Here is a 23,908-nt window from a genome sequence, read left to right as displayed (position 1 = left end):
GGGAGGAGGGGCTGGGGGCCGGGAGTCCTGGGACTGAGGGAAGAGGGGTTGGGACGTGGACTCTTGGATCTAAAAGAGAACTGAACAACTTCCCATTCCCAAGCAGTGGAAATTGGGGGGCTGCTTACTTGTACTCTGCCCAGTTCTGGGCATGCTCAGGATAGTCCAAGCCTTCTTGCGCACCTACTGTATGTCATGATTGGCTGTAGCGAAATTAGCAAAACCACTTGACTTGGTGGGCTCTGGTCATTTACAGTAACCATGATGCTTACCTTTGAGTGCTGTGCGTACTGCAGACGCCACAAGGTCTCATTTCATCCAAACCACACACGAGCTCATTGGCCTGAGGGCACCTAGCTGGAGATGGACAGAATTGGAGGCTCCCACCCAGATCTGCACCTGGAGCTCTTCAAGACGGTGGATTTGCTCCCCACCCCCACCCCCACCCCCGAAATCTCTCCTAGTGTCTCTGTGTGATGGGTGAGGAGCAGCTGGGTGGGCTCCCCAGACCTCAGATTATGGAGGCAGAGCTGGGTGAGCCTGGGTCAGTGACTTAACCTCTCTGGTCTTCGGTTTCCTCCTCTGAAATGGAATTACATCCCTCCACCCCCCATCAAAGCGCTGTTGTGAGGATTTGATAGGGTGCTCAATATATGGTAGCCAACTTTGTGGGTCATATTACATTGTGGCCACCAGGGGGCTCTGGGTTTCAGATTTGCTACCCTGCGCTTCCAGGAGGGTGTGAGGCCCAGAAAAGCTTCCAGCTTGACCCCTGGGGAGAGACTTGGCATTCTCAGTCCCCCCTCCAAGTTTTGCTGGAATGCCCTCCCTTTGCCATCTTCCTTCTCAAATCCTCCCGGGTATTTCTAGAAACCTTCCTGACTCTTCTCACCTGCCCAGCCCGGGACATAGGATTCTTCCCAAGTCCCAGCCCCCAGGTCCTGCCCTCATGTGTGGCCATCCACACTCTGGTTCTTGTTCTCCCTAACTGGACTGAGGTTTGAGGGGAGATCTCCCACCCCACCAGATAACCAACATCATTTATTCAATATGTACTGAATCCCTAATGTGTGCAGGGGCATTTCTAAACATTGTTGAAAAAAAAAAAAGACAAAAACCTCTCACTCAGGGCGCCTGGCTGGCTCGGTCGGTGGAGCATGCAACTCTTGATCTTGGGGTTGTGAGTTCGAGCCCCACACTAGGTGTAGAGATTACCAAAAATAAATAAATTTTAAAAAAATCCATCTCACTCATGAAGTTTACAGTATTGTGGGAGAGGGGCAATAGACAAATTAGGGTGTAATGTGACGTCTGATGATGCATGCTATGAATAACAAAGCAGTTTAAGGGGAAAGGGTGCTATTTCAGTTTGGGAGGCCAGGGCCTTTTTGAGAAAGTGACTTGAACAGAGACCGAAATAAAGCAAGGGAGGTTTCTAGCTATGACAGAGAATCTCGTGTCAGAACAACACTGCCACTGAGATCAACTGGAAAAGAAAAAATAGATCTATAACAAAGCAAGCTATTTGAAGACATCAAAAAGCTACTAAGGCAGTCAGGATCCCACTGAAGAGGCTCATTCTGCTGCAGGGGCCAGAAAGCTGAGGAACAGGCAGAAAGCATAGGCTAAGAAGTTGGGGATCTGAGCAGAGCTTTCAACAGTGTCATAGGACTGGAGTCCAGGACTAGGTAGGCAGGGACTCGAGGGGCCAGAATCTGGGGTGACTGGAAGAGCACTGAGGTCATCCAGACACTGTTCATATTTTCCCCTGGACAGTTTCATGGAACCGGGTAAAGAAAGTTTGATGTTCAGGGTCTTGTACAAAATAGAGGCCCAGTAAGCACCTGTTAGGACCCAAGTAAGGTCACAAATTAGAAGTAAGGGTCACCTGGAAGTAGACCCACCCACAAAAACACCAGAACCTAGCTTCAAACACACTCAATCCCAGACCAGGTGAAGATCCCTACTCTGTCTGCTTGTCAGAAAGCAAAAGTTAGGGTAGCCCTGGCCACTGAGCCTGTTTACACTTACGTTGATTAAAATTAAATTTAGGGGTGCCTCAGTCAGTTAAGCATCTGACTCTCGGTTTCAGCTCAGGTCATGATCTCAGGGTCTTGGGATGGAGCCCAGTGTAGGGCTCCATGCTCAGCAGGGGGTTTCTCTCCCTCTGACCCTCTCCCCGCTTATGTGGGCTGGGAGAGGGTCTCTCTCTCTCTCTCTCCCTCTCCAAAATAAACAAATCTTTAAAAAAACTTTAATTCAAAACTCAGTTCCTCGGTCACACTAAACACATGTCAAGTCTCTATGGCCACACATGGCCGGTGGCTGCCATACCAAACCATGCAGATGCACTCTTCCCATCATCACAGAACCTTCCTTTGTGCAGTGCTATTCTAGAGATTTCTAGTATCCAGGGGGGCAAAATTTCCACCCGAGCCTCAGAAAATCCCTACAATTTTTCATACAAAGTACCTGACCTTCAATTTAAAAATCTGCCAGGGGACAGGACAAAATGATGGCGTACGGAGAGAAAAACAGCACAAACATGATCACGGGTGATCCCGATGCAGGAGTTTCAGGCATGGACTTGAACCATTGTCACCGTGCTCAAGAAAATAGACACTAAAATGGAAAATGTCGTTGTTGAATTGGAATACATTTTAAAAAGCACCAGGCAGGATCGAATAACCAATACAAGACTTACCCTCCCGATGCAAACAAGTATAAAACTGTACAGAACATGTGGGGCGCTTCACTGTCTCGCTCCCCATGCAGGTTGTCTTCCCTGATGACCAACACCAGCCTCAAGCCCACCACCACCCACCTGGCCATGGGCCCAGAGGCAACAGCTGCTCAGAGAACTAGCTGGGAGCTCCCCCTTTGGGCTCCCATGTTGGCAGCTGGACATTCTCTGCAAACTCTGTCATGTCCCTCCCCCTGCTACACCTGTGCTTCAGGTGAGCTGCGGAGGGATGATGCTCTCTCTTCCCAGCCTGCCCCCTCCGGAACCCTTCTCCCCAGTGATGACCAGGGAGGTGAAGGCTGAGCTCTTCTCACTGCAGAACTGGCGTAACCTGTCACGGGGGCCCCTCCCTTCCCATGTTGTCTCATGCCCACTCATGTTGTCTCATCCCAAGTGCATTTCTACCCCCTCAGAATATGGATGGGGGGGGTCCCCATCCACTCAGAATTCTTGGACCACCCTCTTGGAGCAGGAGTGCCTGGGGGCTAGGACTTACCTGAAACTGAATCTTCTCTCCATTCTGGCTCTTAACCCAGACCTGGTCAGACACGAAGCCTCCAGAAAGCAAGGCTGAACCCGGACTCATCTGCGGGGATCCCTAGGGCCTGCCCACCACTAGAACTAAGAGCTGGGGCCCTGGCTCCCGCCCCAGACTTGGCTGTGATGTTTGCAGGTTTCTGGTGTCAATTTGAACTCAGGACCTGTATGTGGCTCATTCTCAGGTTTCCCCGGGCCCTGGCAAGTCCCTCATCTTCAGAATGAGTCCTAATGTCTCAACGGTTCCGTTAGCTCCATGAGGCTGTTTCCCCTGACCTTGAGGCCTGAGTCCTTCCCCTCGTCTGAATATTTACCTTTCATATACAATGAAGGAAAACTTAGAATTATCTCTGTGACCCACCGGCTCCCAATATAACACCTCAACCAGACTTCTGATGCTTCATTCCTTCAACGGAGCTGAATCAAAGCTCACCATAGCACCAGGCACAGAGCAGGATCACAAATCACGTGCTGTCGTCGAGTTCCTTAGCAGCACAAGGAAGGGATAAAAGCAGAGCAGGTACGCCTGGGCGGCTCAGTCGTTAAGCGTCTGCCTTCGGCTCAGGTCATGATCCCAGGGTCCTGGGATCGAGCCCTGCTTTGGGCTCCCTGCTCAGCGGGGAGCCTGCTTCTCCCTCTGCCTCTGCCTGCAGCTCCCCCTGCTTGTGCTGACAAATAAATAGAATCTTTAGAGAAAAAAAAAAGGCACAAGCAAATATCAACACACTGGAAAGTGAGGGGAGGAAGAGGAGGAATGGGACACAGAAGGTTTTCTGGAGGGGGTGAAGGCAGAATCAGCTCTGGGGGGCAAGTCACCCCGTGTTGTGTGAGAAATGCATTGTGTCTTTGACGTTAATAAGCTCCCAGGATGAAGAAGTTTTCAGAGGGAGATTAAAGAGAAGCTTGGACGTCCTCTGGCCAGTACCTCTGTCCCGTAGGACAGAGGATCACGCCAGTCCCATTCGCCGGCCCTCCTCCCTCTGCATCTGAGGCAGGTCAGGGATCTGCCTCCAGGGGGCGCTCCACCCATCGTTCCAGACCTGGGGACCTCCCAGCCCAAGGGTTGGCGCTGTCCGTGGTTCTGGAGCATAGCTGGGTGAGTTCAGGAAACCCCAGTTCTGCTAAGGACCCCAATCCACAGGCACAAGGTCCCGAGCCCTAGGCCAGCAGGGCATCTAAGTCGGAGCGGTTTCAGAAAGGCTGGGTCCCTCCTGGGAAGGAGGATCCAGAAGAAGGGGTGGGAGTGGGCTGGGCTCATCTCTGTGCTTTTCCCCTCAGCCCTTTTGTTGCCTTAACATTCTTTTGACCTTGTGGAGCCAGCCTGGCGAAGGGACAGGGAGGAAAAAGGTCTTCTCTGAGGTTTCAGATTATGCTCATGCTGCTGGCGCTTGGCCGACACTTTATTTTTTTTTTTTAAGATTTTGTTTATTTATATTAGAGCGCGCACACGTGATGGGGAGCGGCAGGCAGGAGGAGCAGACTCCCCGCTGAGCAGGGAGCCCGACGACGTGGGACTTAATCCGAGGACCCGAAGATCATGACCTGAGCCAAAGGCAGATGCTTAACCGACTGAGCCACCCAGGCGCCCTAGATCACTCTTTAAGTAGCAAGTCTGTGCCTGGATCTCCCCTTGAGTGGAGGATAGGAAAGAGGTGGACGTTCATTGGAGCTCCTCCTGTGCCAGACTCAGGACTGTGCCTTTATACACCTTGACCCAATGAACCCTCACAACCACCCCTAGAGAGGACTGGCTAACAATTCTCATTTGGCAGAGTGGGAAACTGAGACTCAATGTGGTACGCAACCTTCACAGGGTCTCACATCATTGATGCACATTTGGAAGCTGGGATTGTAACCCACACATGCTTGATGCCATAGAGAGTGATTCCTGAATCCACTGCACTCTGGTCCCAGAAAAGCAGATGATGCACACTGGGGAGGTGTTTTATTTATAAGGGATAGAGAACCATCAGACAATAGTCCAGGACTGATGGTGGTTGCAGACAGCAGGAGAGACCTCCATAGGGAGAGTCTAAAGGGATCAAGATCATGTCTCCAAGGACCAGCCCCTATGCCATCTTCCAACCAGTTCAGGAGACTCTGCTGCTAATGGACATGTAACATGCTCACTAGTAGTGACAGAGTGCATTTCACTTAGCATTTGCCACCAGAATGTCCCTAGAAGAGGAAGTTCCCCAGTGAACTTCTATCTTAGGGAAGCTACCAAGCTTGTCAGGCCACCACTAAGAAGATCTCAGTGTGACCTACAGAGAGGGTAGTTTTTGAGAATGTGAGGCCAGCTATGGAGAAGCAGGGGACTGGGGAAGAAGCTGAGCATGAGGGGGTAGAACGTGCAGAAATTTGTTTAAAAATAAAAAACAAAACTCCGGGACACCTGGCTGGCTCAGTCAGAAGAACATGCTACTTTTGATTCCCGAGGTCCTGAGTTCAAGCCCCATGTTGGGTGTAGAGATGGCTAAAACAAAATAAACTTTTTCCCCCAAAGATTTTATTTGTTTGAGAGATAGCGACAGAGAGCACGAGCGGGGAGGAGAGGGAGAAGCAGGCTCCCCGATGAGCAGGGAGCCCAACGTGGGGCTCGATCCCAGGACCCCGGGATCACAACCTGAGCCAAAGGCAGATGCTTCATCGACTGAGACATCCAGGCACCCCTAAAACAAAATAAACTAAAACAAAACAAAACCAAAAACAAGAAACAAGCATTGGAGAGGCTGTGGAGAAAAAGGAACCCTCATGCACTGCAGGTAGGAATGCAAACTCATAAAGCCACTATGCAAAACAGTATGGAGGTTCCTCAAAAAGTTAAAAATAGAACTACCCTAGTATCCAGTAATTGCACTACTGAGTATTTACCCAAAGAATACAAAAACACTAATTCCAAGATATATGCACCCCTATATTTACACCATTATTTACAATAGCCAAATTATGGAAGCAGCCCATGTGTCCATTGGTATATGAATGGATAAAGAAGATGTGGTATATGTATACAATGGAATATTAGCCATAAACAAGAATGAAATCTTGCCATTTGCAACAACATGGATGGAGCTAGAGGATATAATGCTAAGTGAAATAAGTCAGAGAAAGACAAATGCCATATGACTTCACTCATATGTGAAATTTGAGAAACAAGACAAATTAACAAAGAAAAAAGAGACAAACCAAAAAACAGACTCTTAACTAGGGAGTGAAGGTGATTAAGAGTACACTTACCATGATGAGCACTGAGTAATGTAGAGAATTGTTGAATCACTATACTGTACAGCTGAAATTAATAAAACATTGTATGTTAACTATACTGGAATTAAAAAAAAAACCCACAGGCACAAAATAGCATCATTTAGGCCAAATCCACAAACCGGGACTTAATGCATAATCTAACTGCAGTTTTACTCTCCTATAACCAGGGCTCACGGGTGCAGGAGCAGCTGGTTCCAGGTGTCCCAAACAGAGACAAGACAGGAATTTACTCCAGGAAGGCCAACACCGGGACGACCACGGACTAGTGTTGCCAAGACTGTCTTCAGAGAGCTGAAAAATCTTCCTAGGTTTATAGTAGCAAAATGTGGGGGCGCCTGGGTGGCTCAGTCAGTTAAGGGTCTGACTCTTGATTTCGGCTCAGGTCACGATCTCAGGGTCATGAGATCGAATGCTGCACCGGGCTCCGCACTCAGCACAGAGTGTGCTTGAGATTGTCTTTCTCTGCCCCTCCCTCCCCACACCCACCTTGCGCACACACTTCTGCTCTTTCTCTAAAAAAGGAAGAAAAGAAGATGTTGGACGAAGGGCAGTGGGAACGTGCTGTTAGGCAGTAAAGGCCAAGTCGATCATTGTCTTGGGGTCAGTCATGCTGGGTCTCGCTGGCTCAGGGCAGTTTTTACTGCTTAAGGGGGTAGTTTCACTTTCCATCACGGGATGATCCCCCCCACCCTCCAAGGTCTTTTGCCTGAGTTAAGAGATAAGGTGGAATGAAGATCTTAATCGATTAGAAAGTACAGACTGAGGGGATGCCTGGGTGGCTCAGTCATGAAGGGCCCAGTTCTTGATCTCAGCTCAGGTTTTGATCTCAGGGTGGTGAGTTCATGCCCCATGTTGGGCTCCACGCTGGGCATGGAGCCTACTTAAAAAAAAAAAAAAAAGTACAGACTGAGGTCAAAGTGGAGGTGGTTGACATCCTCTGTCATTCCACCAGAAATGTAGTCCTAACCGGTCAGTCAGGAATTTATTGATCAGTGCCAATGAGTCTGCCACAAGGGCCCCCCCATCCCCCAAAGGAAGAGGAGGTCATCTGCAGGAAAAGACCCCTTACCTTCACCTCCCCACAGAAGGGAAAGCAGCCTAGCTTGGACTGATCCTTTTCTCTTGCTAATAACTTTCTTGCCCCACCTCCTTCTAGAAAAATTTCCGTTTTGTACCTCAATTAAAAGCCTAATGTCAGGCGCTTACAATCAGAAAAGCTCATTGGGCACTGGTACTGCAGGGCTGCTAGGGAAGTTTCGGCTGTTTTTGTTTTAGTGCTGTCTTGAGAAAAATAAATAAGTAAATTAGTCCAACTTTAGAGGAGGGGAGAGGATAAGCTCTTTCTTCCGCCCAGGCTCTCAGCCGGGGTGTGTGCAAGGACTCCAGGTGTGAAGGCCCAGCCAGTGTCTGCCAGGGGAAGCAGAGGCAGAGCCTCCAAGGGAGGGATCTCAAATTGCACAGCCGTGGGTTAGAATAACATGGAGGTTGTAAGGAAGAAAGCGGAGAGAAGTGCAGATGAGCGGTGCTAAAGACCAAAAATTCCACTGAGTTAATCTGAGGATGTAACTGGCTTTATTCAATGACTCCTGACTTCCGGTAAAGAGACAGGTTGCGCATAGTGGGAAGTTTTTATAGGCAGGAGGGTGGGGCAAGGGAGTTGTTATCAAAAGAAAGGATTTTTTCAGATTGGGCCATCTTTTCGGGGGAAGATCTTACCCTGCAGGTGACCTCAGCAGTGCTGATCGGGAAATTTCAGATCCTCTGGGGCGCCTGGGTGGCTCGGTCTTTGAGTGTCTGCCTTCGGCTCAGGTCATGGTCCCCGGGGTCCTGGGATCGAGCCCCGCGTCGGGCTCCCTGCTCCGCGGGAAGCCTGCTTCTCCCTCTCCCACCCCCCCTGCTTGTGTTCCCTCTCTTGCTGTGTCTCTCTCTGTCAAATAAATTAAAAATAAAGGTCACATTTCTGGGAGAGGTTGAAACTGCCTTTAGTCTTGGTTTGCTGTTGTGGGGGCAAGTGCCTCCATCTTGGGCCCATTGTTTCTTTTCCAACAGTAGCTACAGGGGAGCCGTAATGGACTTTAAAAGCCAGGGGCAGGGGCGCCTGGGTGGCTCAGTTGGTTAAGCGACTGCCTTCGGCTCAGGTCATGATCCTGGAGTCCCAGGATCGAGTCCCGCATCGGGCTCCCTGCTCGGCAGGGAGTCTGCTTCTCCCTCTGACCCTCCTCCCTCTCATGCTCTCTGTCTCTCATTCTCTCTCTCAAATAAATAAATAAAATCTTTAAAAAAAAATAAATAAAAGCCAGGGGCAGCTGATGCTTGTGATGTATTGTCTAAGGCTAGGGAGCCTTGAAGGGGTTTGTGCAGGAGACCCGGGGTTAGCTGTCTGGCTGTTGGACAGATCCCTGGGGGGCCCATCCACGAGACAGGGAAGGGACTGACGGTCAGGAGGGTAAGGAATGTGTTGGAAGAACTGACAGGTACAAGTGGGATGAGGAGAAGACTCCACGGAGATGATAAGATGCTGTATCATGAAGCAAACGCCAGGCCGAGGCACTGGTCTTTCCCTGGGGAGGCTTTGAAGAGCTCTGGGAAGGAGAATGACGTCCGCAGGTTGCTACTCTGTGCTCTGGGCCTGGTCACCCCCAGCCTCAGAGAGCAGTAGGTACTGAGCACAGTGAGACGGGACATTTGTTGGTTGATTTCTGCATGTTAATTTCTTTAATGGCCACAGCCACCTCTGAGGCAGGGTGCATGATCTCTGATTACAGAACGGGAAACTGAGGCACAGAGCGATGAAGTGACTTGCTTGACAGCCTACGTTGGAGCCCAAGTCAGCTCTACCTGGGGACCCTTCGCAAATCCTTCCTGTTTGTATTGCCTCAGGGCTCCACATGCTTCACCAATTAGTGCTGGACTTCTCCTCTCCCCCAGGGGCCACGACTCCTCAGGCCAGCACTGGGCTCTAAGCCATCCTCATTCGCTTGTCTTGATCTCTGAGTACTCTCTGGTGCTGGTGGCCTCCTTATCCTCAGGTTCCCTCGACTTCATCTCGTGAAAGCTGAAGGAGGCGTAATGGAGCTCCTGTTCGTCCCCCGAGGGAGGGGCATCCCTGACAGGGGTCGCTTGGGCTGGGGGGCTGTCTGGCCAGGGCTTTCGCCTGGAATCCTGAGTAAAGAAGAAACAAGGGAGTCAGAGAAGGAATAAGGCAGGTGTGGTCCCCAAGGGAAGTTGGGCTAATGGGCATTTATTCATTCATCTTCCTATTCATACATACTTCCTACGAATTCAGTTATTCACGCATCCGTTTAAAATTCTGTAATGTTGGGACGCCTGGGTGGCTCAGTCAGTTAAGCACCTGCCTTCGGCTCAGGTCATGATTCCAGGGTCCCGGGATTGAGTCCTGCATCGGGCTCCTTGCTCAGCGGGGAGCCTGCTTCTCCCTCTGCCCCTCACCCCACTCGTGGTCTCTCTCTCTCAAATAAATAAATCTTTAAAAAAATAAAAATAAAATTCTGTAATGCAAAAATAATAATAATAATAAAATAAAATTCTGTAATGCTATGACTGTTTGGCCATATTGAGGGCTTACTAATCATGTTTAATCCTCACAAAAAACCAGTGTGAATGATACTTATTCTCCCCATTTTACAGATTAGGGAGACTGAGGTGGGGGAAGGTGAAGTAACTTGCCCAAGTCACTCCTCTAGTCACCAGCAGAGCCAGGAACAAAACTCAGGCCTGCTGCGTTATTGGAAATAAAAAGAGGCAGAAATACTTGAACAAAAATAAAGATAAAATTCCCAGAATTGAAGAAAGATAAACCACCTCAGCTGAAAAGGGCCCCACAAATGCAAGAAAAAAGACCAGGGAAACCACATACCCAATACAGCATAGTAAATCTTAAGAATATCAAAACGAAAGAGAAAAATGTAAAAGTTTCCAGGGACAATGAGTGGATCACTTACAAATGTGCAAGATTCATACAGACATAGATTTTTTCTTCTTTTCTTTTTTTTTTTTTTTTTTTGCGAGAGAGACAGAGAGAGAGAGAGAGAGCGCGCGAGAGCTGGCATGTGTAAGTAGGGGGAGGGGCAGAGGGAGAGAGAGAATCTCAAGCAGACTCCCCAGTGAGCACAGAGCCCGACATGGGGCTCGATCTCACAATCTCATGATCCTGAGATCATGACCTGAGCTGAAATCAAGAGTCAGACTCTTAATCACCTGAGCCACTGAGGCGTCCCCAGACATAACATTTCTTAACAGCAACACTGGGTACAAGAAACAATAGGGTACAGTGTTTAAAGCATTGAAGGAAGGGGGTGCCTGGCTGGCTCAGTGGGTAGAGCGTGTGACTCTTAATCTTGGGGTTGCGAGTTTGAGTCCCAAGTTGGGTGTAAAGATTACTTAAAAGAAAAATAAGATAAAATAATAAAGCATTGAAGGAAAATCACTTTGATCCTAGAATTTTTTTTAAGATTTTATTTATTTATTTGACAGAGAGAGACACAGCGAGAAAGGGGACACAAGCAGGGGGAGTGGGAGAGGGAGAAGCAGACTTCCCGTGGAGCAGGGAGCCCAATGCGGGACTCGATCCCAGGACCCTGGGATCATGACCCGAGCCGAAGGCAGACGCTTAACAACTGAGCCACCCATGTGCCCGATCCTAGAATTTATATCCTGCCAAGTGAAATTCAAATGTAGGAACATTAAAAAAGAATTTCAAACACACAAGTCCTCAGAAGTCTTAATACAAGAAAATCCAAATTGAAAACACATTGGGAAGAAGAATCCAAATAAAAGTAACAAAACCTGAAAATGCTGCAATAAATCTGGGGTACAAAGGTGACAAAATACCCCAGTAAAATGTGTGGCTGTGTATTAAACAAAAGACCATATAGAAAAATGTTAAGTATGTTCATAATAACCCAGAATGAGAAATGAAGATCTAGAAAAAGCACCAACATTGTGGAAAGTGGAGGGAAAGAAGAACAAGAGATACATAAAAGTACACTGAAGTTTTTTTGTTGGGTGTAAGAGAGATATTAATTTTTTCAGAAAGGAGAAAATGAAATACTGAAAAAAATGGAACCAAGTGAAAGGAAAAGTTAAAATAGGAGAACAAAATCCGCATGTATTAACAACCACAGAAAACACAAATAGAGGACGTCAAATTGGTTTTGTAAAAACCTGGCCGGCTCAGTCAGGAGACTCTTAATGCCAGGGTTGTGAGTTCAAGCCCCATGTTGGGTGCGGAGCCTGCTTAAAAAATATAAAATAAAAAATTCTTTAAAAAAAAACCCTGGTTATATGCTGTTTACAAAAATCACTTCTGAAGTATAAATAAAATGTTGTTGGAGGAACAGAGGATGTAAAAATATCAGACATCTTACTAGCCAATGACAAATTGGTGTATTTATATTAAGATCCAACCAAATAGACTTTAAAACAAAAAGTATCAATAGCAATAGAGAGGATCACTATGTGTGATCAAATGTTCAATTCACTGAGAGGATACAGCATTTCTAAAATACATGGACTCACAACCTGGAGATCAAGAGTAGCATGCTCCACCAACTGAGCCAGCCAGGTGCCCCAAACTGGGATACTTTAAAAAAATTTTTTTTAAATGGGCTCCACACCCAATGTGGGGATCAAACTCACAACCCTGAGATCAAGAGTCACATGCTCTTCCGACTGAGCCAGAAGGCGCCCCTGTGATATTTTTTAAACAAACAAACAAACAAACAAAAAACTGTTAAAATGGCCAACAGACACATGAAAAAATGCTCAACATCACTCGGCATCAGGGAAATTTAAAGCAAAACCACAATGAGATACCACCTCACACAGTCAGAATGGCTAAAATTAACCACTCAGGAAATGACAGATGTTGGTGAGGACGCAAAGAAAGGGGAACCCTCCTACACTGTTGGTGGGAATGCAAGCTGGTGCAGCCACTCTGGAAAACAGTATGGAGGTTCCTCAAAAAGTTGAAAACAGAGCTACCCTATGACCCAGCAATTGCACTACTGGGTATTTACCCCAAAGATACAAATGTAGTGATCCGAAGGGGCATGTGCACCCCAATGTTTATAGCAGCAATGTCCACAATAGCCCAACTATGGAAAGAGCCCAGATGTCCATCAACAGATGAATGGATAAAGATGTGGTATCTATATACAATGGAATATTATTCAGCCATCAAAAAGTGAAATCTTGCTATTTGCAACAACGTGGCTGGAACTAGAGGGTGGTTTTTTTTTTTAAGATTTTATTTATTTTATTTGAGAGAGAGAGAATGAGAGAGAGAGCATGAGAGGGGGAAGGGTCAGAGGGAGAAGCAGACTCCCCACTGAGCAGGGAGCTCAATGAAGGACTCAATCCCGGGACTCCAGGATCATGACCTGAGCCGAAGGCAGTCGCTTAACCAACTGAGCCACCCAGGCACCCTGGAACTAGAGGGTGTTATGCTAAGCGATGTAAGTCAATCAGAGAAAGACAATTATCATATGATCTTGCTGATATGTGGAATTTAAGAAACAAAACAGAGATTCATAGGGGAAGAGAGGAAAAAATAAAACAAGAAGAAATCAGAGAGGGAGACAAACCATAAGAGACTCTTATTCATAGGAAACAAACTGAGGGTTGCTGGAGGGGAGGTGGATGGGGATGGGGTAACTGGCTGATGGACATTAAGGAGGGCACGTGATGTAATGAGCACTGGGTATTATATAAGACTGTTGAATCACAGACCTGTACCTATGAAACCAGTAATACATTATATGTTAATTTTTTAAAAATGAAAAAAAAACTGTTAAAATACTTCAATGTCTATATACAAATTATTAGAACTAACAAGGGAGCTTAGGGGCGCCTGGCTGGCTCAGTCAGTGGAGCATGCGACTCTTGATTTCAGGGTAAGTTTGAGCCCCACGTTGGGTGTAGAGATTACTTAAAAATAAAATATTGGGCGCCTGGGTGGCTCAGTTGGTTAAGCGACTGCCTTCGGCTCAGGTCATGATCCTGGAGTCCCAGGATCGAGTCCCGCATCGGACTCCCTGCTCAGCAGGGAGTCTGCTTCTCCCTCTGACCCTCCTCCCTCTCATGCTCTCTCTCTCTCTGTCTCATTCTCTCTCTCAAATAAATAAATAAAATCTTTTTAAAATATATTAAAAAATAACTAACACGAGAGCTTAGCAAGCTGGAAGAACATAAGATCAGTAAATACGTAATTGCTTTTCACACATTGTTGCATCTACTGAGAGAATGAAGACAATCCTCAGCATCCAGACCAGCACCCCAAAGAGCTGGGTGTCACTGTGAAGAGATGAACATTTATAGTGGGGCCCCAGAAGAACTCTGCAGGGGTGTTCAGTCCCACCAAAGTAGAAAGTAGAAGGAGAAGCTGTTTGGACAAATTAAGGAACTGGCTACTGTTCAATCTTTTGCCACCTACTACCAACACTCCATGTGACAGAGACCTCTGTGACCAAAGAATGGAGTCTGAATGTGCTCATTTCCCCATCACTGATTCAGGAGAGTGAGTTATTTATTGAAATACGAAATCTCTTAGAAGAAAAATACATCTGCAGAGGATGCATGAGGCCAGATTTCTTGTGCAGTATCTGAAGTCCAAAAGGATGAGTTGATTCTTGAACAAAATGACATTATATTTGCATCAAATTCAGCTGCTTTGATTCAGCTAGCCATGACAGTTAAAAACAAGAATATCACAAAATTTTCAGACGGTATCTCTCTGTAAAAGCATGGTGCAGGAGGCTTATGAGTAGATCTAAGAATGCTCCAGCTACCAAACCAACAGGAATCTAAATGACACCTAAGACCAATTTGTAATTTTTTTAAATTCTAAAACACTTTATAAATTTTTTAAAGTTTATTATTATTATTATTTTTAGTAATCTCTACAACCAGCATGGGGCTTGAACCCATGACCCTGAGATCAAAAGTTGCATACTCCTCCCACTGATCCAGCCAGGTGTCCCAACCTTTCATAATTTTTTCTTAAAGATTTATTTATTTATTTGAGAGAGAGTGAGTGTGTGTGCATGTGTGCACGAGTTGGGGGGGCGGGTAAGGGGAGAGAGAGACAGAGTTATGAGCAGACTCACACTGAGCACAGAGCTTGGTGCAAGGCTCAATCTCACCACCCTGAGATCATGACCTGATCCAAAATCAAGAGCCGGCCGCTCAACAAACTGAGCCATCCAGGCACCCCAACTCTTCATAAATTTTTAACAAATGTTTTCATCCTGCATATCATTGATGAGTGATCAGAAAATGCACCTTTAAAAAGATAGCATTTAAAGGATGCCTGGGTGGCTCAGTTGGTTAAGCATCTGCCTTTGGCTCAGGTCATGATCCTAGGGGCCTGGGATCGAGCCCCACGTCGGGCTCCTCTGCCTGTAGCTCCCCTTGCTTGTGCTCTCTCTCTCTGACAAATAAATAAAATCTTTAAAAACAATAAATAAAAGGATAGCATTTATAATAGTAACAAAACTAGTTATTAAGGAAGTAAAATAACAAAAGGTTTGCAAGACCTGTCTGAAGGAATTCTACATCTTTCTTGGAAAAACTTTAACTAATAGATACCTGTTCTTGTGCACAAGAAGACTTGAATTTATAAATAGGTAAATTCTTCCCGAGTTGATACACAGGTTCAATGTAATTCCAGTAAAAAACCAACAGGAGTGTTTTTTGGAACTAGACAAACTGATTCTAATGTTTATATAGAACAGCAAAAGGCCAAGAATAGCCAAGACGCTATTAAAGAAAATTAAGGAGGTGCTCCTGCTCTATCAGATATCAGGACTTGGTCTCGAATTATTGCCTTGCCTCTAGAGACAGTTCTGACTCAGGGACAGTTAAACTGACCACTGGAATAGAATACATTTTGATGTATGATGGGGACACCTAGATGGCTCAGTCAGTAGCACATGTGACTCTTGATCTCAGGGTTGTGATTTTGAGCTCCATATTAGGCATGGAGTCTATTAAAAGAAAAAAATGAAGAAAAGGGGCACCTGGGTGGCTCAGTGGTTTAAGCGTCTGCCTTCAGCTCAGGTCATGATCTCAGGGTCCTGGGATTGAGCCCCACATCAGGCTCCCCAGTCAGCAGGGAGTCTGCTTCTCCCTCTCGTTCTGCCTGCCACTCCCCCTGCTTGTGCTCTCTCTCACTCTCTTCCTCTCAAATAAATAAATAAAATCTTTTTTTTTAAAGATTTTATTTATTTGACAGAGACAGAGATAGCGAGAGCAGGAACACAAGCAGCGGGAGTGGGAGAGGGAAAAGCAGGCTTCCCCTCGAGGAGGGAGCCCGATGTGGGACTCGATCCCAGACCCTGGGATCATGACCTGAGCCGAAGGCAGACGCTTAACGACTGAGCCACCCAGGCACCCCAAATAAATAAAATCTTAAAAAAAAAAGAAATTATACTTGAATATCCTTCTAATCTTAGGATAAGAAAGATTTTCTTAAATGAGACCCAAAAGTCACTCAACAGAGAAGAGGAGATTGGTGAATATGGTTATATTACAATTAAGAACTAACGTTCATCAAGGTCACCTTTAAAAAGTGAAGACAAGTTAATCACTGGGAGAAGATATTTACAATGCATATAACTGGGGAAAAAGTATGAAAATGTATAAAGCTCTTCAATAAATTCAATAAGAAAGTCAAATACCCAATACGGCATTGGGCTGCAGATGGGACCGGGCATTTTAGAGAGGAGGTGTTCATATGCCAGTAAGACAGAGAGATTTTCATCCTCACTGGCAACCAATGAAATGCAAATCAATACCATAGTGAGATAGTGAGATGACAAAAAAATTTCAGAAAACCAAGTGCTGCAGAGATTATAGATCAACAGGATACGAAAGGCACAGATGGATGTATAAATGGATGCATTTGCTCTGGAAAACCTTGTAAATCGGAATATTCACACACCCTCTGACCTAGTAATTAAATTCTTACATAATGCTGAAGAAAAACTCTTGCATGTGAATGCAATGAGATATGAACAAGAACATCTGGAACAACTCAAATGTCCAGCAACAGGAGCTTAGGCAATAGACAAAAATCATAAAATGAAACAGACAACTGCAACTTCATGCAACATGGATGAATCTCCATAACATAACTTACAGTGTTGGGTCTACAAAAGCAAGTCCAAGAAGAGTGCACAGAATGTGACCAACCTTTGTAGGTTCAGAAGTAATTAAACTAATAAGCATCTATTTCAGGCATATGTATATGGGATAATGCTAGCAACAAAAGATTCAGAGCAATGGTTACTGGGGATGCGTCACAGAGCAACCTGAGCAGATGGAAGTTAGGGTCAGCGTTTGAGGTCTCAGGTTGGATGGTAGGCTCACAGTTGCTTATCATATTGTGAACAAAATGAGTAAGTACTAATGAACAATGCTTGTTCCTGCAATAAGAGGTTGGTCACAAATAAAGCATTTTGGATAACACCATTTAGGGTAATATGGATGTAATTTTATAGGGGAGAGGGGACATGTTGCATACAGGTAGAGTGAGAGACAATTGCAGCCCCCTGCCCTCAAAGACATCACAAATATGAGAGGGCAGAGATAAGGCAAAGGCGGTGATGTTGTGTGAGGTGCCCCTCAAGACAGGGATGGACACAGAGCTCTGGGCACATAGGGGAGAGAGGCGTGGACACTGGCAGGGAGGGAGATGGCAAAGGTTTCCCAGAGCAGAAGGTGCTGGTACTGGAGCTAGAAGTATGATCACACAAGGCGGTCTGGTGGAAGTCGAGACAGGAGAGCATTCCAGGTGGGAGGAACTGTACATGCAAAGGCCTCAAGTCATAGGGGAGCAGGTGTGTATGGAGACCATGAGAAGGTCAGTGTGGCTGGACCATAGCCAGACCAGGGCTGGAGTGGCCATCAGGGGAGACTTCTAGAAGTACTTTAAATATCAGACCAAGAAATGTGACTCAATTCTCTAAACCACGGGAGCAAACAACATAATTGAAACTCCCAAATGGCTGGAAAGCAATAGATTTCGGGAGAGGTTCTGTCAGGCTATGTCCAGCAAAGAGTGATCAGCAGGGGTGGGACAAGAGGTGACCAGAGGGCCACTGGGTCTGGGGGATGAAGGCGAAGAACAGAAGGGACGTCAACTCCCACGTGACCAGGGTGGAGCAGGGGATGGGGAAATGCTAGGAGCTCCATCTGGACTCTGAGAGGACAAGCCCGGGGCCCCGCAACTGCATGAGAGGACGCCAGCATCACTCACCCAGGCAACTGTACCCATGACAGGATCTTCATTACCCAGGCCCTCTCGACTCCCGGATGCTTGCTTCCTGCGGGCTTTCACTCTAAGGGGAGAAACGAACACACTGCAGCCAGGATGGCTCAGGCACCCATGGGCAGGCTGCCCGTTCTCTGGTGAAAGGGCATCCAGACCCCGGAAGTAACCTCAGACCTTCCTGACCTGCAAGTAAGCACTCCATCCCCCTGGATGAGCAGAGGTTCGGCCAGACCAAACCTCCATCACTAAAGATCCCTCTAACACATTAAAAACTTGTGCCCGAGTGGTCATAGCAGTGTTATTTGTGATAGCCAAAAAGTAGAAACAGCCCAAATGTCTATCAGTAGATGAATGACAAACAAAATGTGCTCCACCCATGCAATGGAATGGTATATGGAAATAAAAAAAGGATGCAGTATCGGGCGCCTGGGTGGCTCAGTCAGTTAAGCGTCTGCCTTCAGCTCAGGTCATGACCCCGGGGTCCTGGGATCGAGCCCCACTTGGGCTCCCTGCTCGGCGGGGAACCTGCTTCTCCCTCTGCCTCTGCCTCTCCTCCCCACTTGTGCTCACTCTCTCTCAAATAAATAAATAAAAATCTTTGGGAAAAAAAAGGATCAAGGACTGACACATGCCACAACACGCATGAACCTTGAAAACATCATGCTAAGTGAACGAGGTCAGTCACAAAGGACCGCGTGTTGTATGATTCCGCTTACACAGAATGTTCGGAATAGGCAAATGTAGGGAGACAGAAAATAGATTGGCGGTTGCCTAGGGCTGGGGGAGGATGGGGACAGGATGAAAATTAAGGAGTGGAGGGTTTCTTTGGTTTGTTTCTCTTTCATTTGGGGGCTGATGCAAAAGTCTTATAATTGTGGTAATGGATGCACAACTCGGAATACACTAAAAGCCATTGAATTGTACACTGTAAATGTCTGGGAAGTATATCTCAGTACAGCTGTTATCCCTCCACCGCCCAAAAGAGATGCCCTCTGGATCTACTCTACTCCGCTCTGCATTTCTCGGATTGAGTGACCTCTCTCCGCGCTCCCTGTACCTCCCCGGACAAAGACTTACATGCAAAAGAAGATGAGGCACAGACTTAGGGACAGCAGGGCCCCAGCACCAGCACCTCCAAGAGCGGCAGGCAAGGCTCCTGCCAGGAACACCGATTTCCCTGCAGAGAAGAGGTGTGTCAAGACTTACTTCCAGGACTCAGTCTCTTGCTTTCCTACCTCCTTGCAGAACTTGCTGAAGGGCCAGCTTAGGCCAGAGATGGAGCAGCACCCTATCCCACCAATCGCCCTCTGTGCAGGCCCCAGCCCCAGCCAGCCCCAGGCTTCTCTAGGACTCCCTTCCCCTACATCTCAGCCCCCGACAGCCCCCGGACCTGGCAGCAGCAGGAAGGCGGCGCTCTGGGACCCGTGGGCATTCCGGGCCTCGCAGCTGAGTCTGAGGCCAGAGCCCAGCGGCCCGCTGAGGCTCAGGGAGCTGTTGGCCCAGGGCCCTGCAGAGCTGGAGGTGATGGTCCAGGAGGCGTTGCTGTGGTTCCCCTCCAGCAGCCCCTCCCCCAGCCGCCAGCGCAGGGTGGGGGCCGGGTGGGCTTGGGAGGAGCAGCTGCAGTGCAGCCCCTCGCCGTCCCAGGAGCAGGAGGGGCTGAGCAGCCGCGGGGGGTCTGCGGGAGGGAGGCGAAGGGTCAGCGGTGTCTCTCCTGCCCAGGCCCCGGGCAGCCTGCCCCCAGGGGTCCCCACACTCACAGACCACAGAGAGATGCAGGGAGACGTGCTGGGAGCCCAGCGGGTTCTGAGCTTGGCAGGTGAGGTCTCCTTCCTCTGCAGCCCCTACTTGAGGCAGGTCCAGGTTTGCACTCCTGTAGATGGGGGTAGCATTCCACGGGGGGGACCCCTGGAACCAGCTCAGCTCGGCAGGGGGGCTGCTGTCAGCAGCACAGAGCAGACGCAGAGCCTGGCCCTCCAGGATGAGAACCGATGACATGTTTTGCAGAATCTTCGGGACTTTGGGAGAGAGATGCAGAGAGAGGGCACCAGCTGTGGGAGGCTGGCAGTCTCCATCCCTCCCTCCTTTCCAGGAGCTGATTGGCATCTCCCTCTCCTTTCTTGACCCACTGATTTGGTTCCATCAGGGTTGAAAGCCTGGGCTTTACACCCAAAAGAGGTTGACCTCAAGTGTCTGGGCTTCATATCTTCAGAGGAGGCTCAGTGTCCCACTGGGACGTGCCTGGACTGTTTGGTGGCTTCACTCAGTGAACACAGCAGGAAATAGGATGGACGAGGCTGGGATGGAGGGGTAGGTGGGAAACCAGAGGAGTGAACTGGTGAGGTGAAATGGGCTTTGAACAGTTTGTGCACATGTGTGAGCGTGTAGGAGTGCAGGTGCGTACACCCATGGGAGGTGGAGGAGGGAGGGTGGTGATTTTTATCCTTGCTTTTCCCATATCTGATCCCATTAAGGCTGTGATTCCCACTGCTTTGCTGGGAGCTGACCCGCTACCCCCACCCCAGGGCCAGGTCCCAGCCCCCAAGAAGACAGGTTCTTTCCTACCTGCAACATCGCTGAAGAAGATGCTGATGTTGAGTTTCTGGGGAACGTCTGGGATGGAAAGATATGGCCCTGCTTCAGACGTGAAAACTGGAAGTTGACCCAGCACCCAAGGAGGGGTAGGGGAACCGGGAAGGTGGGGATTGCTGTTCTTGTCCACTCCCCACCTACACTCCCAAGGCGCTCATGTGCGCACACACACAATCCCCACTGCCCTGAAGGACCCAGCCATCCCTCCAGCACTCACAGGAGACGTTGAGCCTGATGGTTCTTTCCACGGTGTCCTGACCTCCTGGCAGGTGCACCTGACAGGTGAGGTTGCTGCCATGGTCCTGCAGCCTCGGGGTGAGGGTCAGCACTGAGGAGTGGAGGGTCTGGGGGTCCAGCGAGTCAAGAGCATCCCCCACCCAGGAGAAGGTGAGAGGTCTTCCCTCTTCGCAGGATCCCAGCATACTGCAGGTCAGGTTTGTGGGATAGCCAGACTTCAGGGGCTCCGGAAAGTGGATGTCGGGTTTCTGTGTCAGGGCTGAGGAGGAGAGAGGGAGGTGCTTGGGCCCCAGGGAGGTGGGGACCCAGAGTGGGACCCTGAGAGGGAGCAGGGCCTCAGGGCACAAGCTGACCCCGGGCCCCCATACCTCTTCCCACCATCCCAGCCCCAAGACCTGGAGCAAGGAATGTTCCAGTGTCCGGTTCCTGTTCTATGAGGGGGGTCTCCACGTCCCAGAGCCCTCTTCTGGGGCCCCTGCCGGACCTGCCACCTGCACCGTCAGCTTCTTATCTCTGTAACTGTATTTCACGTAGTCTCTCTCCATTCGGAACTTGTAGACTCCCTGGTCACTCTTCCTGGCCTCTCTGATTCTCAGGGAGCAGTTGTTGTCCCAGGGGTTCCCAATGAGGTGGAATCGGCCCTGGGCCTCTATGTTCACCATTTTCGTTCGGTCATTTGTAGCCACAGGATAACGGCTGCCCCCATTCCGGAACCAGTATATGTAGGGCTTCTCAAGGGAAAACCACGAGCTCCAGGGGTAGGAGAAGGAGCAGGGCACGTGGACACACAGACCCTCCTGCACCGTCACTGAGTCCTGCACTCGGAGCTCGAACCCTGGATCCTCCTGCAGGGACCCTGGGGGGACACGGAGGCTCAGCTGCAGCTCCAGCCCACTCCCACCTGTGCCCAGCCAGCCCCCCTCCCTTGGCCCACTTACCCCCCCCACAGCAGGGGCAGCAGCAGCAGCAGGGGCACCATGTCTGCACCGGCCAGGGCAGGAGCCCGGGTTCGGGTCCCTCTGTCAGGGAAGGAAATGGCCCGAATGGAGGGTGAGGCCAAGGAAGCCCCAACAGGAAGACAGAGGTGACAGAGCTGTCACCACAGAAGGGGAACTTAGTCAGCACGGGCCATGGGAGGTGAAGTGGGGGCTGAGAACTCATCCTGGCTCGCCTCTGTATCTGACGCAGCAGGTGAGAATACCGAGGCCCCCTGGAGGCTGGGATGCTTGTCCAGATGTGAATCTGGACGTGATCGCCTTCCAAATGATGTTTATATCAAGAGTAAGGTCAGCGGAGGGCCAGAGCAGCTGGAAAAGAGAAACGGAGTGTGCAGGCAGCCTCAGCCCCTTCCCGCAGCCCTTTCTCTTCCCAGTTCCCCATCAGTCTGTGCATCCAGTCCCGGGGCTGCTTCAGGGAATGCTGTGCAGGGCCAGTGGGTCTTAGCTCCTCACCATGTCCTACAGTCCCTTAGACATGTACCAAACCTGGAGCCCTCTGAGCCTCAGGCTCCAGGATTTCAACAGTCATCCAGACGCACGGCAGCTACATCCAGCCGATCTGCGGAGCCGCTGCTCAGATAAAGAATCTGATGAGCCAACTAGGAAGCAAGCGGGACTCAAGCAACCAGAGGAAAATCTGCAACAGTTGCAATATTCCACAAATGCCAAGGAAACAAATGAATCACTAAACTGGAACTTCAGAAAGATGGCCTCCTGAATGACCTCTCTGGGCTGAAAAGGATTTCCAGGCTGTGCAGGGAAGAGTGTCTGAAAAGGAAAAGGAGCTTATTGCCAGAGCGAGAGATGGATCTCCTCTCTCTGTGGAGGAGAGGCAAAGAGAGAGCAGCTCCCCTCATTTGACAGCCATGAGGAGTGGAACCAGATGCAGAGCCAGGAGGATGAGATGGCCATCACAGAGCAGGATCCAGAACTTACTAAAGAGTGAGGAAGGGGAATTTGGCAGCTGCAGGCTGACATTTTGGATGTCCATCGGATGTCTAAAGATTTGGCCATGATAGGGGCGCCTGGATGGCTCAGTCGGTTAAGCGTCTGCCTTTGGCTCGGGTCATGATCCCGGGGTCCTGGGATCCAGTCCTGCATCGGGCTCCCTGCTCAGCGGGGAGCCTGCTTCTCCCTCTGCCTCTCCCCCCACTCATGCTCCCTCTCTCTCTCAAATAAATAAAATGTTAAAAAAAAAAAAAGATTTGGCCATGATGATCCATGACCAAGGTGACCCAATGACAGCAGAGAAGCCAATGAGGAAAGTTCCAAGTTGCATGCAGACAAAGCCACTGGTCAGTTACAGCAAGCTGCTTCACTGGCAGAAAAAAAAATCTCACAAGAACATCTACATTCTGGTGCTTGTCCTGTTATTGATGACTGCAGTCTTGGGACTTATTATCTGGCAAATCTGAAGCAATTGCCTCAGAGCTGTCCTTTCCTGAGCTGTTTTCAGGGGCCAGTGCTTCTTGGAGTCTTGCCAGAACAAACAAATATCACAGGAAGAGAACATATATGCTGAAACGACCTGTCATAATTTAGTTAGAAACTAATGACTAGCTAGACAGTGTTTTTCAATTTACATATACATTACATTGATTTCTCAGATTAGTAGGAATTAATTTATGTGGATTTTGCCTGCTTTTGTATTCTGATTGCCCTTCATCTCGAGTGCTTACTGAAATTTGCATTCTAGATATTCCTTTTTTTTTTAGATATTCGTGTTTTGACAGGTGACACTAGAATCTTGTAATATCACATTTTTAGTGTATACAAGATTCCTCTTTTTACTAGCAACAGAGATAGAATTACCTTCTGGCACCCAGGATATTGGAGCCTGTCAGAAACTATATAATAAGCCAGCATTTTTTATTATTTAACATTTTCATTTGAATTTCTAAGCAGAAATCTGCTTTGAAAGATTTTGGCAATATCTTTAACTGGAAAGCAAACAATTTCACTGTGATCCAGATTAAAAGTATGGATTGGAGCCATCCAGTTGTCGGGGTACATGTTATTCTGGGTTTGAAGTTTTCTTTATTATCTGCTGGTGTCCATGGCAAGCTCGCCCATACACACACTAAACCGTCTTGTTCACTGTTTAAAGCGGTGAATTTAATTAACATAACTATACTCTCTGGGGTCTCTCTCCCCCAGTCTGTATAGAAAGGGAGATTTAGACGAAGCATGCTTTTGAAAGACAAATGGGAATTGTTTGGAATGATTTCATTTTATTGTTGTTCACTT

At 48.3% G+C, this 23,908-nt stretch overlaps 1 protein-coding gene and 1 pseudogene across 1 annotated transcript; one reads left to right on the top strand and one right to left on the bottom strand.

Annotated features, from left to right (window-relative positions):
* Positions 1-9,241: 9,241 nt before the first annotated feature.
* LOC123323267 (sialic acid-binding Ig-like lectin 5) lies at positions 9,242-21,692 on the bottom strand. The gene is made up of 9 exons (XM_044911385.1): positions 21,606-21,692; positions 21,148-21,522; positions 20,644-20,922; positions 20,400-20,447; positions 19,595-19,852; positions 19,228-19,512; positions 18,915-19,014; positions 17,823-17,904; positions 9,242-9,706 (listed from the first exon to the last, which is right to left on the bottom strand). Exons 1-9 carry the CDS (start codon positions 21,640-21,642, stop codon positions 9,515-9,517), a joined length of 1,656 nt encoding a protein of 551 aa, XP_044767320.1. The 5' UTR covers positions 21,643-21,692; the 3' UTR covers positions 9,242-9,514.
* Positions 21,693-22,115: 423 nt separating this feature from the next.
* Positions 22,116-23,076, top strand: LOC110572725 (annotated as a pseudogene).
* The last annotated feature ends 832 nt before the right edge of the window (positions 23,077-23,908 follow it).

The sequence above is a fragment of the Neomonachus schauinslandi genome, chromosome 16, assembly GCF_002201575.2.
Source record: "Neomonachus schauinslandi chromosome 16, ASM220157v2, whole genome shotgun sequence".
NCBI lineage: Eukaryota > Metazoa > Chordata > Mammalia > Carnivora > Phocidae > Neomonachus > Neomonachus schauinslandi.
This window is presented reverse-complemented; position numbering and strand designations above follow the sequence as displayed.